This window comes from Hypomesus transpacificus, chromosome 26 (assembly GCF_021917145.1).
Source record: "Hypomesus transpacificus isolate Combined female chromosome 26, fHypTra1, whole genome shotgun sequence".
Classification (NCBI taxonomy): domain Eukaryota; kingdom Metazoa; phylum Chordata; class Actinopteri; order Osmeriformes; family Osmeridae; genus Hypomesus; species Hypomesus transpacificus.
The window spans coordinates 8,915,133-8,931,741 of NC_061085.1; the positions used below are offsets into that span (position 1 = coordinate 8,915,133).

General features: G+C 42.6%; 4 protein-coding genes across 8 annotated transcripts; 3 read left to right on the plus strand and 1 right to left on the minus strand.

Annotated features, from left to right (window-relative positions):
- Positions 1 to 39: 39 nt before the first annotated feature.
- On the plus strand, positions 40 to 2,849 carry LOC124487523 (A-agglutinin anchorage subunit-like). 2 transcript variants are annotated; one of them, XM_047049909.1, is made up of 6 exons: positions 40 to 270; positions 492 to 702; positions 915 to 1,054; positions 1,298 to 1,386; positions 1,565 to 2,000; positions 2,159 to 2,849. In XM_047049909.1, the coding sequence occupies exons 1-6, from the start codon at positions 106 to 108 to the stop codon at positions 2,246 to 2,248; spliced, it is 1,131 nt and encodes a 376-aa protein (XP_046905865.1). In that variant the 5' UTR covers positions 40 to 105; the 3' UTR covers positions 2,249 to 2,849. The 2 variants fall into 2 exon arrangements, with proteins under 2 accessions (XP_046905865.1, XP_046905866.1); XM_047049910.1 differs by having other exon boundaries at positions 40 to 702.
- A 314-nt stretch (positions 2,850 to 3,163) lies between these two features.
- si:dkeyp-82a1.6 (torsin-1A-interacting protein 2) lies at positions 3,164 to 6,806 on the minus strand. The gene is made up of 8 exons (XM_047049682.1): positions 6,307 to 6,806; positions 5,895 to 6,008; positions 5,617 to 5,781; positions 5,409 to 5,528; positions 5,177 to 5,299; positions 4,945 to 5,043; positions 4,782 to 4,832; positions 3,164 to 4,692 (listed from the first exon to the last, which is right to left on the minus strand). The coding sequence occupies exons 1-8, from the start codon at positions 6,377 to 6,379 to the stop codon at positions 3,911 to 3,913; spliced, it is 1,527 nt and encodes a 508-aa protein (XP_046905638.1). The 5' UTR covers positions 6,380 to 6,806; the 3' UTR covers positions 3,164 to 3,910.
- A 135-nt stretch (positions 6,807 to 6,941) lies between these two features.
- On the plus strand, positions 6,942 to 10,841 carry LOC124487387 (torsin-1A-interacting protein 2-like). 3 transcript variants are annotated; one of them, XM_047049678.1, is made up of 9 exons: positions 6,942 to 7,057; positions 7,468 to 7,535; positions 7,623 to 7,733; positions 7,955 to 8,095; positions 8,257 to 8,352; positions 8,457 to 8,600; positions 8,875 to 9,045; positions 9,158 to 9,367; positions 9,527 to 10,841. In XM_047049678.1, the coding sequence occupies exons 2-9, from the start codon at positions 7,499 to 7,501 to the stop codon at positions 10,300 to 10,302; spliced, it is 1,686 nt and encodes a 561-aa protein (XP_046905634.1). In that variant the 5' UTR covers positions 6,942 to 7,057; positions 7,468 to 7,498; the 3' UTR covers positions 10,303 to 10,841. The 3 variants fall into 3 exon arrangements, with proteins under 3 accessions (XP_046905634.1, XP_046905637.1, XP_046905635.1); XM_047049679.1 differs by lacking the exon at positions 6,942 to 7,057 and adding an exon at positions 7,275 to 7,371; XM_047049681.1 differs by lacking the exon at positions 7,955 to 8,095 and having other exon boundaries at positions 6,943 to 7,057.
- A 308-nt stretch (positions 10,842 to 11,149) lies between these two features.
- olfml2ba (olfactomedin-like 2Ba) lies at positions 11,150 to 16,388 on the plus strand. 2 transcript variants are annotated; one of them, XM_047049476.1, is made up of 8 exons: positions 11,150 to 11,654; positions 11,928 to 12,120; positions 12,356 to 12,463; positions 13,094 to 13,261; positions 13,367 to 13,589; positions 13,839 to 14,639; positions 14,819 to 14,995; positions 15,206 to 16,388. In XM_047049476.1, exons 1-8 carry the CDS (start codon positions 11,605 to 11,607, stop codon positions 15,832 to 15,834), a joined length of 2,349 nt encoding a protein of 782 aa, XP_046905432.1. In that variant the 5' UTR covers positions 11,150 to 11,604; the 3' UTR covers positions 15,835 to 16,388. The 2 variants fall into 2 exon arrangements, with proteins under 2 accessions (XP_046905432.1, XP_046905431.1); XM_047049475.1 differs by having other exon boundaries at positions 11,163 to 11,654; positions 11,857 to 12,120.
- The last annotated feature ends 221 nt before the right edge of the window (positions 16,389 to 16,609 follow it).

Here is a 16,609-nt window from a genome sequence, read left to right on the forward strand (position 1 = left end):
AATCCCGAGCTCCTGAGTGCTGAATACACAAACTTAAAAGCACACCTACTGTACGCCCTAGCAACACGCTATAGGCTAATCATTTGTTAAGTAAATAGTCGAGATATGCATCTGATTCCACGTGTCCACGCGTACGATAAGCGTGCTTCAGGTATAATAGACACTCCCTCGTGCCCCTCAGTAACTGGTACTAATAGTACACACCAGAGCCATAGAAAAAGAAAAAAAAATATTTTTCTATGGCTCTGGTACACACATACAAGACTAACGGTAAGTTAAAAACGTGCTACTTTAGAAAACATTTAATTTAAAGTAATGTTAAAGTAGAAAACAACTCGAAAGATGATCAAATGTTGATTGGACTATAGCATAACCTCTAATCCTCGTTATTAGTTTTCGTTGTAGAAAACGTCGGGATCGCGAATGCATAATTACATTTTCTTACTTAGTTGTGAAATGCAAAATGTTAAAGAAATTTCACTTTTTTTCAGATGTGTTCTGTCCGCAAGATCCTTCATATTTTAATCGGAGTTAACGTCATCAGAATCTCTGATACATTCTCTGCGGGGAATTACCCTGACTTTCACGTGGCTTGTGGTTCTTTGTTGCCTGATCATCCCCCATTTGGGGTGAGTCCCGGTGAAACTCCATTTAGTGTCAGTCCATTGCATATTAATGCTAAAAAAGGTGAAGAGGTTCCAGGTGAATAACATTTGTTTTGCCATTGATGTAGTAAATCAAAGTGTTCAAAAGAGTGTGTGTTGAGAATATCCGTGACTCGTGGGTAGGCTACGGTTACCTTGAAAACAACCATACTCACGTGCATTTCTACTTCAGTAAAAGTCTTACTTTAAATGTGCTCATGTATGAAAAATAAAATGTGATATATGATCAATGTCAAACTTGACTTTCAGTGATGCTTAAATCTGAAACCCCTGCCATGTTTATGGGATTCATGTTGGAAGCCCGAAAATCATCAGATGTGAATGAGCCCTCAGTTGGCAAGTTCAAGGCTAACAGTTTTACAACATTGCTAAATTGTAATGGGCTTGATGTAAGTTTGTACATAAATACATGCATTCAATGCATTTTGGTATTTTTTCTTCTTGTCACCAATTTAGTTCTCTAACCGTATCCATCTTTATAGGCCAATAATATCAGATGATCAATGCTGGTAAAATTACTGTAATCATATAATAAATACATATCAAACTTGCATTGTTACTGAACTGAATATTATAGATCTACACATGAATCAGTCTTTGATTGATTAAGGCTGAACTTCCTTTCCTTCTAGGGTTCAGCTGTTTCTCAGAAAAACCCAAGTGAAAAGACAAAAGTCAATGTAACATGGATCGCACCTGAAACTGGAACTTTCTATTTTCGGTAAGCACTTACTTACATTATCTGACAAAAGTTTTATGCTGACAAACTGCTAATTTAAAACAAGAGACAACAAAACTGTCTAAAGACCAGTAAACTGAATCATGTCAGTTGTATCTGGATTTATCTGTATTTCAGATAGGTAGATTTTGTCAAAATCATGCAATGTGATCTGTTTCAGGGCTGCATTTGTACAAGATTATACAACATTCTGGAAACCAAATGATATTGTACTAGCTACAACTCCATCTCCCAGTACTACATCAACAGCTCCCAGTACTACATCAACAGCTCCCAGTACGACATCAACAGCTCCCAGTACGACATCAACAGATACCAGTACTACATCAACAGCTCCCAGTACGACATCAACAGCTCCCAGTACGACATCAACAGCTCCCAGTACGACATCAACAGCTCCCAGTATGACATCAACAGATACCAGTACTACATCAACAGCTCCCAGTACGACATCAACAGATACCAGTACTACATCAACAGCTCCCAGTACGACATCAACAGCTCCCAGTACGACATCAACAGCTCCCAGTACGACATCAACAGCTCCCAGTACTACATCAACAGATACCAGTACTACATCAACAGATACCAGTACTGTAAGATTGATAAAGATCTTGATAAAGATTGATATACAACACAGTATGTTACTTGTCTCAATTAGAGTAGAGATGGAAACAGACAGATAGACTTGTACCCAAACATACTAAAATGCCATATTACAAAGTTTCTAACTGATTTTTCTCGAATTTTACAGAAATCAGGAGTCGCAATCCCCTTGAGCATCTTCGGCTTAGGATGCCTTGGAGTTTCAGTTGTTATAGTTACAGCTGTAAGAGGTAATTAGTCATATGAATATTACGGTACAGTATATCATATTCACTTTCTCTTATTTGTTTTGGAATGATTTTGTCTATTGCGTTTTGCACTGTAATAATTGCAAAAGACAAATGTTTTAGATGTGTAATTTTTTGTTTGTTTGTTTTGCACTCGTTTAATGCACCTTTCATGATAGTTTAGAATCATGACGACAGTAGCAAATGGTCTGCTTGATGTTATGTGTTGTGACAACATTGTACTGCTTTCTACGGTCTATGCTGTATGCTCTGTCGTTTATCTTCCTCCTGAGAACAAAGATGGTTAATGATTAATTATTATTCTTAGTCATGCCTAAACACACCCTCACAGTCCACTTCTCTGGAATTTTGAAGTTGTATACCTTTGAGTTCATTATGACGCTCTTCTGTGGAAATCTGTTATCAAACTTCAACTACAACAAAAACAATTGCTCAAGTCAAACATTCCCATTGGAGTGAAAAACAAATATATGTATATTGCATCTGGGCAATGTGGTTGGTAGAATAATGAAGGTCTTGTGATAATTTATACTGTTACCATGGTTATTTAAACAAAACTGCACTGTGCGAATAAAGCTTACCTGCTCCCTACTGCTTGAATTCAGTGTTGTTGTGCTAATGTACACTTACTCAAAAATAATTACGGAGAAGAATATCCAGATTAAGTAATATTGATTAATATCTGTACAAGCAAAGCATTGAAACCTTCTGTACATTACAATCAGTAATAGTGAATGATTGACAGCAGCTGACCTCTTTAGTTTACTTCCTCATAGTAACAAGGCCGTTGACATAAACAGATCAAAACCTTGAAAAAAAGAAAAGTTAAAAACCATGCCAGTTAGGTAGTCTAGTTATTAATACTTACAAATGTTGTATAATCTGTTCAACAAAAGTCAACAGAGTAGTTAAATATATATTTTAATTCAGCAAATAACAAAACATGAACAACCTTTTGCAGCCACTAAATAATTTTTACTCTCATTTAAGAGTACCAATCCTTCTAAAGAGCTTGTTAAAACAAATCAAGAGAGAATTTGTGCAAACTTGTACACATGTATACACAGGGACATTTTGATTGGTTGAATTTAAATAAACTGAGTTTCAGTCATTTTATTAACAGATAGGTCAAAGTTTAGATTCAGGGTATACAAAATATGCAGATTAATCTACATAAGGATATAACCAATCTAAGAACTCAGTAACATATCATAACTTTTTTCAAATTCCATTTCATTTAAGTGCAGTCCCTTCCAAAGCCATAAAACATATGCTACCATTTTCTTAGAATCGTACAGTGCAAAGGACAAAGTATCAACAAATAGATAATCTTATAAAATTCATTTTTGCATCTCTATAGAAAACTTTGGGCAAGAAACAAAAACCCACAGTGCTTGCAATCACACAATCACTCTGGATACCAGTGAAGATGACTGCAATCAAACTTTCAGAGTATGCTGATGTAAAACACGTCAGAGTTGACCAAAGTCATGTTGGCATTTGAAAGAGGAACACATGAGCTCTTCTTGAGGCTCTGACACCGTCTCAAGAAGCGAGTCCGCTGCTCCAGATATCCGCTATGAGGGAGTAGAGCACGCCTGGTCCTTATCAGGCCGGCCGACTTGTAACCTGGGTTGTCAGATCAGTTCTGTTCAGCTTACGCACCCATGCTGCTCTATCCTCTCCTCTGCTGCCACTGGCAGGATGAGGTGGGAGATGCGGCTCCACAATCCACTTAACTTGTCCGTGTCCATGCTGTCGAAGGCAGCCGGGTGGTCTGAGGAGAGGAACTTGTCCTTGAGGTGGTCTTCCACCATCTCCTCCACCTCCTTGAGGTCGTGGTCATGGCCTACCGCCTCCAGGGGGAGCAGCACGGTGAAGATCAGCGAGGCCCTCTTGTAGGCCGCGTTCTCGTGGTCGCAGTAGCGGTAGAAGATGATGGTGGAGCCCGGAGGCAGCTCCTCGAAGCGGTTGATGACGGCTACGGGCTTGTCCCCCTCGAAGGCGTGCCGGAGCTTGTCGTCGATGTCAAACTTGACCTGGTTGCTGTCCTGGCCGGCCATGCTGTCTCCGTCGATCTGGAGGACGGAGCCGTTGAGGGCGGAGGAGAGGGCGGAGGCCAGACCCTGGGCCAGGCAGTGAAGCGTCTTTTCAGCCTTGCGGCCCGCAGTCAGGATCAGGCTGGCTGGCTCTTTGGGATGGGCTGTCTGGAGGTGCTTCGTTAGGTGGATCCTGCTTCTCCTCCACAACTCTGGAAGTTGACGGGGGAATTGGGCCTCGAGTTGAGATAGATGCGCCTCAAAATTAGCTGGAGGCGTGGCTGGATGCCCTGCATCAGCTCCAGGTTGATGGGCTAACATTTGGTAAGCCAGGACACCCAAGGCAACTGTGACAAGAGCCAGAACGATTTTCAAAAGCCTCCATATCATACACCCTGTCAGGACAAGAGAAAGTTTTAACCAACAGAAGAGGGACACATGCTAGAATTTACACCTTTTCTCGTCCATTAATGTACAAACCGACCTTTGGAGGATGGCACTGATGGTTGCTTGGTAACTGACAATTTCCTTTTTGCTTCAAAACAAGAAAAACAAAAAACGGGTATTAGAGGAAGAAAAAAAAAAAAAAACACTATAAATGTATTTACGTACTTATTCCACTAGAGCAGAAAATTCATTTTCAGTACCTTGTTTTCGAAGTTTAGTGGTTTGGGGAGATTTATTGTTCATCTGATATTGTGGCGCGTGAGAGGCATTCAAAGTGGCATATATTGTTGTCTGAGGATCTGGACAGAGATTTCCGATTCATTATATTGCATTTGGGTTCAAAGATAACAAAATCACCAACCTTAGTCCGACTTCAAACGGAGTCCTGGCATTTTGAAAACAGCAACGAATGAAAAATATGAAAGTAATTACAAGTGGACTTCACTCTTCCTTCCATTTTCTGTTTGTACTCCAACATGGTGCTCCTTGCAGTCTCCACTTGTCTGGGTCTGGGAACAGACTTGTTCGAGACATCGTCTTTTTCTAAAGGTTCACCTGAAAACAATCGTGTAAGAATCAGGAATATGAAAAGCATGAAATCAAGTGATCTTTCAAGCACCATTTATCATTCATTATTCGTTGAACCAATAAGGTTTTTTTGTACCTGTCTTGATTCTGAGCAGGGCTGGGATTTGATCTTGTGTACGAACAGATCTACGACTTTGGAGACTCTTAACTGTTGTGTCTAAGGTCATCCCCCTCTTTAAAAATTCATCTTTGGACCCTGTCCAGGACAGAGCAGAAAAGTCAGTTTTCTAGTGTGTAACCTCAATGGCTGTAGGCCCAGAGTGAGTCAGTAAGAAGTGTCTCACTTTTTAGGTCAGAGGCAACAAGTAGGGAATCATCTTCTGCACTCATCTCTTGGTCATCATTCTGCTTCGGTTTGTCGTCTTCATTTGTATCCTGGACATCCATCTCCTCCCCACTGCCATCTGCCGCTTCATCAACCTCCAATTTACTCTTCTTGCTGGGGGACTCTGAGATAGGAAGATGGTTATCAGCTGTCAGTGATCTACCGGTCAACATGCTAGCTAACGGGCAGACAAACCACTTTTAAAAACTAAATAACCAGAAGGCTACTTTTTATTACCATTTTCATCGTCGTCTCCGGAGCCGTTGACTGAAGTGGGTGGTATTTTATTCTCTGCATTCTTGTTTTGAGCCCTTCTCTTGAGTGGACCTCTTGGTGTTGGCTCAACATAAACTGGTGTAATGCAATGCAATAAATAAATAAAAACCCATTGTGACTCAAAGAGGCCAGATGCCAATAAAGTCATGCGTAGTGACATTTTAGTTAAGTAGTAGTTAACTAGCTACAAGTTGCGTCAGGCAGATACAGTTTGCTAAACATTAGCGCTGTTCATCGCAAGTACATCGCTAACTAGTTCAACTTGTTACTTACTAGTCTAACTTTTTAACTTTAACCAGTAGCACAACTAAAGCTAGACTATTTCACTTATTCTACCAAGCTACCGTAACCTAACGACTGACTTAATACAAACCTTTAGATGATTGTCTTGTTAATCTCTTTGTCGAAGGTTGGGCAACACTATTTTGTAAAACTTTGGAACTCATGATGTCACTAAAAATGTATAAAAAGGTTAACTAGCGTGTGACTCCAAGCCAGTTGTTTAAAGTTGAAAAAGAAAACGGAAATTGGTGTTCTAGCTAGCTAGCTAGGTCCAGCTTCCGTTTCGACTTGCCACAGGCGACCTTGTAAGGCAGTGTTAACAGATGTCTTTGTAACGTCTGTGTTTTCACAAAAAATAAGCATTCTTCAAGAGTATTGTTTAAAAATAACACCATTAAAGGTTTTCTACAGACCCAACTGAGTATTTTCCACCTCGTCGGAATGTTCTTCTATGGTTTTTAATAGCGGTTAACATCTAACGACACATGTACTTTACTGCCACCCTCTGTGCCGGAATAAGTTTAGGGTCTATCTACATCGTACAACTTGCCCGGTTCCCTTAATAAACTACACAGACCTGCCAGACAATGGCATACATTCAGCAACACTCAAAATGAGAACATAATGCACTATGCAGAGCTGTAAAAGGATATATTTAGCTGCATGTACAGCCCTGTTTCACGTGCTTTTATTTTGAAGACAAAAAGGTTAACCGGAAGTGTAATAATGTAAGCGGCCAAAGGTTGCATATTAAACATTCTCTGGTTGGATGACTGTTATTGCTTTGGCGCTTCCGTATGACATTTTGGAGGATTTCAAGGCATATCTGGAATTATTAAAAGGTACATCTTGTTTTGCTGTACTCGCATGACATAGCATACAGTAGGCATATCAACTAGAAGGGCATACATTAAAGGGTATGTGACATAGCATGCCTGCGTACTGCAAACCAGTTGAAGCTAACCTAACCTGTTTAGCTATAGCCTATAGCAGACCAATACATTACAATGCTTTACAGCTGGTTATCTAACCCAGGTGCTAGCTAAAGCTACCTTACAAAATAGACCCAGCTATGTACTTTCATTGTCCAGTTAACTCGTATTAGGGTTGGTAAAGGAAATACTCGTAACCTGAATTTCCCCAGGGGATTAATAAAGTATCTATCTTATCTATCTAATCTATTTTATCTATCTATCTACACTGTATTGTAAACAATATTACCAATGCTTACTGCTACATTCTTTCTGTACAGGATTTAAGTGACGTGTCCAATACTCAAAGGCATGTCAGAGGCGAACACCATTTCCCAAGGCTCAAATGGTGAGATAAAACGCTTTCACAGCTATTTGTCGGCAAAGACAATATAGATTTTTTCCAATACTCCAAATATCTTTATTTATCAATTAGATACGTCATTGCCACCAGCGTCAGGGAGTAGTGACGCGGGATGTGATGATGGAGTTGTGCCTAATGGAAGTGAAGAGAATACACAGGGAAATGCAATAAAGGCTTCTGAAGGTAATTATCACAATCATATATCACAAATTAATGGTTAGTTAGTTTAGTTTGTTTTTATAATGATGTGCCATCAGAACATGGCATCTTCCAGTTTGATAATGATTGAATGTGCCACCCGTGAACTTCACCTTCACAAGAATGAAGAAACACCAAGATTTCTTAAATGTCTTTTGTAAATTACATTTACAAGTCTTCCTTTAAAAAAAAAACAAAAACAATAGGCAGTGAAAATGAAACGGAAAGTGACAGTAGCACACCGAGCACAACACCAGACGATCCAACAGATTTTGGCATCATCGAAGCCAAACCAAAGCATGAACTAGATGGCGAGAAGAAAATCTCCAATCCTGAGACCGATGCATGTAAGATTCTTGATTGCAGCACAGCTTTATATACACATTTCAGTCATTGGATGGACAAAAAACGTTTCTTATTCTAGCTCATGACACATGAATAAGACTATATTGTAAAAACATCTCCATTAGCTGTTATTTCAAGGAAACGTGTTTTACCTGATGAACAGGTCCGACAGAACAGACTGCATCAACACCAAGACCAGAGGCACAGAGCGAGGCGTTTGATTCCCGTGGCAACAGCGGAAACAGCGAGTCTTTTGACAGTGAGAAGGCACAATTCCTTAAATCAACTTTCCGACAAGTTGTGCAGAACATTTTATGCTTATTGTGTGTGGTTTTCTGTTGGTTTTCTGTAACTGTGGTCCAGGTATTCAGCTCCCTGTCGAAGTGAAGACAAACACAGCTGAGTGCAAACAAAATAAACCTGAGAAGGAAGATGATGACAAGCAGAGACTGTTTGATGAACAATCTAAAGATCCCCCATTGGAAACTCCAACCACAGACTCCCCAAGTAAGGTTTAAGGTTGAATTATTTGAAATGGTGAAGACTTTCTATAGCTATTGTATGTATACATTGGCCTAATATGTATACAAATGTACACAGTATTTATATATTTGTAGTTTCTTTAAATAACGTAAGTTGAAGCAACATTAACTTCAGCATCTTTTTCCTCTTAATAGGTAATTCTACGAAGTTTATACTTTTTGGTTTGCTCGATTTGTACTAAGAATGTATGTGGTTTTCTCCGACTGGTTAGAATGTTGTGTTCTTGGCTTCTGTCTAGGTCCACATGGAGGAGTGGAGGATGTTCCAGGTGGAAGAGTGGAGGATGTTCCAGGTGAAGGAGTGGAGGATATTCCAGATGGGAGGAGAACAAACTATTCCAGTGGACTAAATCAACCCGAGCAGGAAGGAGATGAAAAGCAAGATGAAGAACCAGTGGTCCAGCCACCTGGTAAAGTTGACAACCGCACAGATCTATCTAGTGGCATTCTATATATTCCACTGAAATCTTGAGTTTAATTATATTCACCAGAAGTGATTGTTCTGTATTTCTGTTCGTCTAGGTCAGGGGGATGGAGTTGAGGATATTCCAGTCAGATGGAACAAGACTGCAAAGGAAGAACCAGGAGTCAAGCTCCCTGTCGAAGTGGAGACGATAACCACAGCTGAGTGCGAACAAGAGAAACCTGAGAAGGAAGATGATGACAAGCAGAGACTGTTTGTTGAACAATCTAAAGATCCCCGATTGGAAACTCCAACCACAGACCCCCCTAGTAAGGTTTAAGGTTAAATTATTTGAAATGGTGTAGACTTTCTATAGCTATTGTATCATGTATACATTTACCTATATCTATACAAATGTACACTGTATTTCTTTTCTTTAAACAACATAAGTTGAAGCAACACTAACTTCTGCCTCTATGTCTCAATAGGTACTTCTACAAAGTTAATGCTTATTGGTATCCTGGGCCTCGTACTAAGCATCTTCTGTGCAGTCTTGTTACAACCCAAGTCTGCACCTGAGAAGACGGAGGTCAGTCGGGTAGACGTCTTCCTCAAGGAGATGGAGAGAGTTACGGTCCAGTTTCCCAGCCAACACCTTGAGCTTTGGAGGAGAAGCAGGATCCACTTAACGAAGCACCTCCAGACAGCCCATCCCAAAGAGCCAGCCAGCCTGATCCTGACTGCGGGCCGCAGGGCTGAAAAGACGCTTCACTGCCTGGCCCAGGGTCTGGCCTCCGCCCTCTCCTCCGCCCTCAACGGCTCCGTCCTCCAGATCGACGGAGACAGCATGGCCGGCCAGGACAGCAACCAGGTCAAGTTCGACATCGACGACAAGCTCCGGCACGCCTTCGAGGGGGACAAGCCCGTGGCCGTCATCCACCGCTTCGAGGAGCTGCCTCCGGGCTCCACCATCATCTTCTACCGCTACTGCGACCACGAGAACGCAGCCTACAAGAGGGCCTCGCTGATCTTCACCGTGCTGCTGGAAGGGAAGGAGGAGGTGTCGGCCAGCCTGGGCCTCAGTGCGGTGGAGGAGATGGTGGACGACCACCTCAAGGACAAGTTCCTCTCCTCAGACCAACCGGCTGCCTTCGACAGCATGGACACGGACAAGTTAAGTGGACTGTGGAGCCGCATCTCCCACCTCATCCTGCCAGTGGCAGCAGAGGAGAGGATAGAGCAGCATGGGTGCGTAGGGACTTAAGGCTCTTCAAGACCCAAAGCCAAAGATACCGGATGATCAACCTAAAGGGAGTTGCAATATTTTAATGATTTTATGTTTCATTACATTGTCATTTTATATAGGCTATTGGCCAAGGCCTTCATACACACTGCACTCTGTGCTAGGACATATGGAAGATGGGTGCTTTAGAGACAACATGCACTACCCTACCTATTTATTAAAATTGTATGTGGAGGTGTATTATATCATTATGATCTCAGCACTTGAAGTTATAAACACGATTTAATGTTGGGCCTTGCACTTTAATTCTTAAGTCGTCTTCAAATAACTAAAACACATTTCTCCACCCAAAAGGGGAAGTGTGCTTACCAACTTAGTTTTTCAGATGATGTGTTTGAGACAGGATGAAAATTAAGAATGTGATTTTTTTAAATGTATATGGCGATTGTTTTTCAGTTGAAAAGAGTATAACAGCAAAATTAATTTTCTTCACCATGGACTTAATTCATTGACATAAATATGTGCCTTAAATTGAAACGCAAATAAACTGTTTAACACAAGACTTGCATGTTTCATTGATGAGGTAACTGCTGTAGGCTACCAAAGACAATCTTCTGAGCAACTTTGACTCGACCTTTAATAAAGACCTACAAGTACCCTTCCAATAATAGTTTCTGTACTTTTCATAGGGATACCCTAACCCTAAAATAAGGATTTTAAAACAATTTTTTTTATTTGAGAAAACTCAAAATTATTTTGCAGCCTAATCGTTTTTCTGATCTCTTTCTGTTTGAAATTGGAATTCGCCTTGTCAGAACCGTACAGACGCAAGTCACCTGGCATCATTAGTTTGGCCGACTCCTCCTCTCCCCCCTACAGTCCATCAGTTCCCGTCTCTTTTCTCTCCGTCTCTGAGGAGTCGAAGGCGGTATTACTGTGGACTTACTTGCAAGGAGATGCAAACACATGGGACTGCACCAGATTTTAACCAGGGCATCGCATTTTACCTGAAGCCCTTTGCATGAAACAGGACATGCCACGGCGATCTGCAAATCTGTCTTTAAAAAAAGGGGAAAAAGCATAATGACATTTCTTCTCTATGAATTGTCTGTGATAATGAAAAAGCAGAGACTATAGATAAACGTTTTAAGAAAAAAAAATCCACTTGTTTTCTGACAGCTAATATTATGGCAAAATTGAAGCTGTTGTGCGTAATGTGGTGCGTTTTCTTCGGATGGTGCTCTGCTGCACCGAGCGAACGGACGGTGTTGCCAGCTGCGGACCAACAAACTGCCAATACATCTGATCACCAGGGACACCAAAATGACACTCTGCTGGAGGAACTGGACAGCCAGGAAAATATTCTTACCCAGGTAGGTTACGTTAGTGAGGATAATCTCATACACACATTTTTTTCTATCGAAGTTCCAACAAAACATTGTTACGTTTATCATATTCGTGTTCAGCAGTCATTAAAAACAGGCTGCATCATCAATTGCATGGATTTCTGTACTTGATGGAAAATGTACTGTGATTACGTGGTGGAAAATGCCCTCCGTCCTTTTCTCTTTGTAGCTGCTGGGTGATTATGACAAAGTGAAAGCACTCTCAGAAGGCTCTGACTGTCGGTGTAAATGTGTTGTCAGACCCATGAGTAGGAGCGCCTGCCGGCGGATCGAAGAGGGGAGCGCCACGTCGCAGGACTTCTACACCGTGGAGACTATCACATCTGGACCCAACTGCAAGTGCGCCTGCATCGCTCCGCCGTCGGCGGTAAATCCATGCGAGGGGGATTTCCGACTGAAGAAACTTAGAGAGGCTGGGAAAGATAATGTAAAGGTGAAATGACGCAAACTCACCATACAAACGTCAGAAGAACTCAATTCTACATGACAAGTGATGGAGACCAGGGTCTAACGTCATCTTGGATGATTCTACCATGAGCTTTTACCATTTGTCCCATTTATTAAGGAGATTTGGATTCCTGGAATTAATTGAAATATGTTTGATGTTGGTAACCTTCTGTGTCTTAGCTTGGAGTGCAACCCTGATGGAATCTACTTGGTTATTTCAGCTCTCCACGATCATTGAATTGTTGGAAGGGTCTTTCTATGGCATGGATCTGCTGAAGCTTCACTCCATCACTTCTAAACTTCTGGATCGCGTGGAAAATATTGAGAAAGTAAGTATTTCATCACTGAGGTGGAGGTGCACCACCTTGCTGAGTTCTCAAAACCTGGCTAATATCGAAGATAAGTTAGTCAATCTTTCGGAGCTGGTTAGCACACCCAACTTTAAATCACTGTAACAATTAGAACACCCTCTGGACAAACTCTAGCCATGAGCGTTTATGAAGTCAATTAGAAAAACTTACTACCAACGAAGCGTAGAGCGACTGCGCTGAATTAGTGATGGGACTTAAAAGCACTTGCGAGTCTAATGAGGTAGGCTACTCTCACAGGGACAATAACGCTACTTTATTAGTTTTTCAATTGCTTGCCACGGGCAACTGCCTTTTATGGACTTGGACGGCACATAGGTCTGATCCAGGCTTTCCTGAAACGATGGAAAGTTAAATCTGTCTGAAGTACAGTATACCGTATGACCAGCTCACCAGTGAGCTGAATATATACGTCGGGAAAACATGGACACGCTCTCATGGGAAAACATACATAAACGTGTGTTTAATCACTGCTGTCCAGTTAATTTGACTGCCTGTAATATGCTTTTAGCACTTTATAATTCATTAAAATCATCCTACGACGGTGGTTTATTTCTTTTAATCCTATGCTGTCTAATGCCATCCATGCAGACAGTCTCAAAGGAGCAGTCCCAGGATGAGACCGAACCGCAGGCATCTCCCCCCGCCCGGCTGCAGATGACGGATAGTCCAGCCGTGCCCTCGCTCCCACCGAGACAGGGAATGTGGAAGAATCTCAGTGAGCTGAGTGACAGGGCAGCAGCCTATCAGAACAAAGAGGTGGGCGGGACCTGCAGGAAAGATCCTCAGCCTATCTCCCCTCCACTGCAAATGCTATTAAAGAACCAAACTGACGAGAGACTGTGCACTTTATCCTCTTGACAGGAAAAATACGACGAGATGTTTGTTGGGAGTCTTGGACCCTCCAGGGACTTCAGCGAAGGTCCCAAGCCCACCACGGGGGTGTCCCCACAGGCTAGCGTCCAGGAAAGAGCCAGGCTGGACCCGCAGGGTGTGAAGACAGGCCCCAATGGGATGACCATCAGGGGTGTGACCTACTACAAGTCTGACCACATGGTTGCTGACGACGGGGAACCAGGGGAAAACTGTGAGTCCTGGAACACTCGTGTTGTCGTGACGACGGCAAGCAAGTTCTTCCGTCATTGGCCTCACATGAACCCTTGTGGTCTTAACTGCTGTTTGTGTGGTTGACATCCTGGAATTCCACTTGTTTGAGCGTAGTTTACCATCTCCATTATTCAATATGGTTACTATGTCACTAAAGTCCTTTAATTTATTATAGCCAACATTATATTTCGTGCTGGTCACATTTCTAAACCCCTTTCTCTTTGACTAGATTTTGAGTATGATGGATTCAGTGGTGACGGCCCGGTAAACCTCTTCATCGAAGAGCAACTCCTTCAACACAGATCCACTCCCTCCAGGGCCAGAGAGAGGGCGGGTCCAAGAGCAGCTAAGCCAAAGGCAATAGAGCCAAAGGGAGATGCCAGGAAGACCAGCCAATCAAAACAGCCCATTCCAGCACAACCTGCCACCACCAACCCTTCTGTCACAACCCCCTCTGTTGCCAGAGCAACTAAGTGGCCAATCCCTATGATGGTCAGGCCAGCCAAAACTCCTGCCAGGCAGACCATTGACAGACCTCTTACAACAGTGGCATCAATGGCCACCCTGGTCCCTGGAATCACCCAGGAATCACCTGGAAACATAGAAGTGAACCCAACTTTAACAGCCACTAATAGTATTCCTAGCACCCCAGGAACGACCCCAACTACAGCAGGTGTCACCACGTTCGGTCATGCAACACAGGCGTCCACCACCTCTGTTCCTGTGACACCCATAATGACCCTGTTCACAGAGGCTGTTACTACGACAACAGCCCCAGCTCCCACCCCCTCTGGCTTGACCATGTCGCCTTCGACACAAAAACTGCCCCCCACCACCCCTTCCTCCTCTGCCCCTCGACCGCCCTCCACCATCTCCACCACCACCACCACCACCACCACCAGTCAGACAGCGTCAGTCAAACGCAAGTACAGCATCAGCTGGGACGAGGAGGACGTGGAGGTTCCACCAGAAACAGTGGAACCAGTGGAACCAGGGCAGAACCATGAAGAGAGACCTACCAGGAAGCCTGGTGGGTAATGAGTTCAGTTCCTAGTGATGGATAATTTGACATTTTTATCCTAACTTTTTTCCTGGTTTTCATTCCTTTAGAGTTCTTTAAAATGATCTGGTAAAAAATACAAACGTAAGCCAAGTATTGTACAGTAGTATAATCACAGAAACCTTCTGACATGAGTTTTTCGCCAACAGGTGAATGTAAGGACACTTTGGCCACAATCTCAGAGCCAGTCACTCACAACAATTATGGCCGAAACGAGGGAGCGTGGATGAAAGATCCGCTGGGAAACGACGACAGGATCTACGTCACTAACTATTACTATGGAAACAACCTGCTGGAGTTCCGCAATATGGAGGTCTTCAAACAAGGTAAGCAGTGGAGGTGCCACAGCATCAAACAGACACAATATCACATACATACAGTTCCAGCAGCCACATGGATTTGCCTTCTTGATATAGTATCTGGTAGCCTATTCTTTATACCTTATTCTCTCTCTCTCTGTCTGTCTGTCTCTTTCTCTCTGTCCGTCTGTCTATCTCTTTCTCTCTGTCTCTCTCTTTCTCTGTCTGTCTGTGTAGGCCGTTTCACCAATTCCTACAAGCTTCCTTATAACTGGATTGGCACCGGTCACGTCGTCTACGATGGAGCCTTTTACTACAACCGGGCCTTTTCCCGCGACATCATCAAGTTCGACCTGCGTCTGCGCTACGTGGCGGCCTGGACCATGCTACACGATGCCGTCTTCGAGGAGACGGAGTCGCCATGGCAATGGCGCGGCCACTCCGACATCGATTTCGCGGTGGACGAGAGCGGGCTGTGGGTCATCTACCCAGCACTGGACGACGACGGCTTCCTACAGGAAGTGATCGTTCTGACCCGGATGAACCCCTTGGACCTGAGCGTGCAGAGAGAGACAACGTGGAGAACCGGACTGAGGAGGAACCGATACGGGAACTGCTTCATCGTGTGCGGCGTTCTGTACGCCGTCGACAGCTACAACCGCAAGGACGCTAACCTGTCGTATGCCTTCGACACGCACACAAACACTCAGATGATTCCCAGAATGCCGTTCACCAACAACTACACGTACACCACACAGGTCGACTACAACCCTAAGGAGGGAATGTTGTATGCCTGGGACAATGGACATCAGGTCACTTATGATGTGAAGTTTGCCTATGCAGACACACTGCAAGAGGGAGGTTAGGATAGCCTACCATTCTTTAAAAAATAGTTGACGCAAAATATTGCATTTGCTAAAATGGATTGTAGATCAGTCCATAAGGCCATTCTTAGAAGTATTTTTTTAAATGTTTGGTAAACGATCAGGAGACGTCACCTGGTAAATTGAAAAAGTTATACAGTTAGGTGAAACCCAGGCAGCATATGTTGTACTGTAAATACTGTAATATAGAAATCACGGTGAGATACATGAATGTAGAGACATCCAATTAAGATCCCTCTAAAGACTTGGGTTTAAAAGCTATGAATCCATCATTCCATTTATTCTGTTATATCAATGCAAGTTTCCATAAAGTTGTTTCCATAAAAGCTTGTTTACAAGTAAAAAATATTTAGTTTTATACATACCTTTACCCTTTACTTGTTATATACCCGTTGTCTTTAAATCTGTGTACATAGAAACCTGCTATGTAGTAACATCAAGGATAGTTGACCTTTGTCTTGTGACAGCACTTACTCCCTCCATATCGCATTTTACTGTTTTGAAGAGACTGCAATTAAAAGGTTAAAAAACGCTAACTGCTGTTGCTTCATTTGTAGGTTTCAATTCACAGTTGAAGTCAAAGAGACTATAATTACCTCCTGCAAGCGGTAATCCAATCTCAAGACTGTCTGGATGAGAAGCAACCAGATATTTCTATATATATAAAGACTACCGAGAGAGACCATACAAGTATAACCAAAGACCATAAAATGCATTCCCTTCATTTTCATGGGCACTAAATCAAGTTACAGCCACA

What these genes read in the sequence shown, in the direction of transcription:
- LOC124487523 (XM_047049909.1), top strand. Translation starts at nt 106, where the DNA reads ATGCATCTGATTCCACGTGTCCACGCGTACGATAAGCGTGCTTCAGGT. An exon ending in ACACACATACAAGACTAACG is followed by an intron (nt 271 to 491) that starts GTAAGTTAAAAA and finishes ACTTTTTTTCAG; the next exon opens with ATGTGTTCTGTCCGCAAGAT. An exon ending in AAAAGGTGAAGAGGTTCCAG is followed by an intron (nt 703 to 914) that starts GTGAATAACATT and finishes CTTGACTTTCAG; the next exon opens with TGATGCTTAAATCTGAAACC.
- si:dkeyp-82a1.6 (XM_047049682.1), bottom strand. Translation starts at nt 6,379, where the DNA reads ATGAGTTCCAAAGTTTTACAAAATAGTGTTGCCCAACCTTCGACAAAG. An exon ending in CGGAGACGACGATGAAAATG is followed by an intron (nt 5,782 to 5,894) that starts GTAATAAAAAGT and finishes TTCCTATCTCAG; the next exon opens with AGTCCCCCAGCAAGAAGAGT. An exon ending in CCTGCTCAGAATCAAGACAG is followed by an intron (nt 5,300 to 5,408) that starts GTACAAAAAAAC and finishes GATTGTTTTCAG; the next exon opens with GTGAACCTTTAGAAAAAGAC.
- LOC124487387 (XM_047049678.1), top strand. Translation starts at nt 7,499, where the DNA reads ATGTCAGAGGCGAACACCATTTCCCAAGGCTCAAATG. An exon ending in AAACAGCGAGTCTTTTGACA is followed by an intron (nt 8,353 to 8,456) that starts GTGAGAAGGCAC and finishes ACTGTGGTCCAG; the next exon opens with GTATTCAGCTCCCTGTCGAA. An exon ending in ACCAGTGGTCCAGCCACCTG is followed by an intron (nt 9,046 to 9,157) that starts GTAAAGTTGACA and finishes CTGTTCGTCTAG; the next exon opens with GTCAGGGGGATGGAGTTGAG.
- olfml2ba (XM_047049475.1), top strand. Translation starts at nt 11,469, where the DNA reads ATGGCAAAATTGAAGCTGTTGTGCGTAATGTGGTGCGTTTTCTTCGGA. An exon ending in GAGACCTACCAGGAAGCCTG is followed by an intron (nt 14,640 to 14,818) that starts GTGGGTAATGAG and finishes TTTCGCCAACAG; the next exon opens with GTGAATGTAAGGACACTTTG. An exon ending in TATGGAGGTCTTCAAACAAG is followed by an intron (nt 14,996 to 15,205) that starts GTAAGCAGTGGA and finishes CTGTCTGTGTAG; the next exon opens with GCCGTTTCACCAATTCCTAC.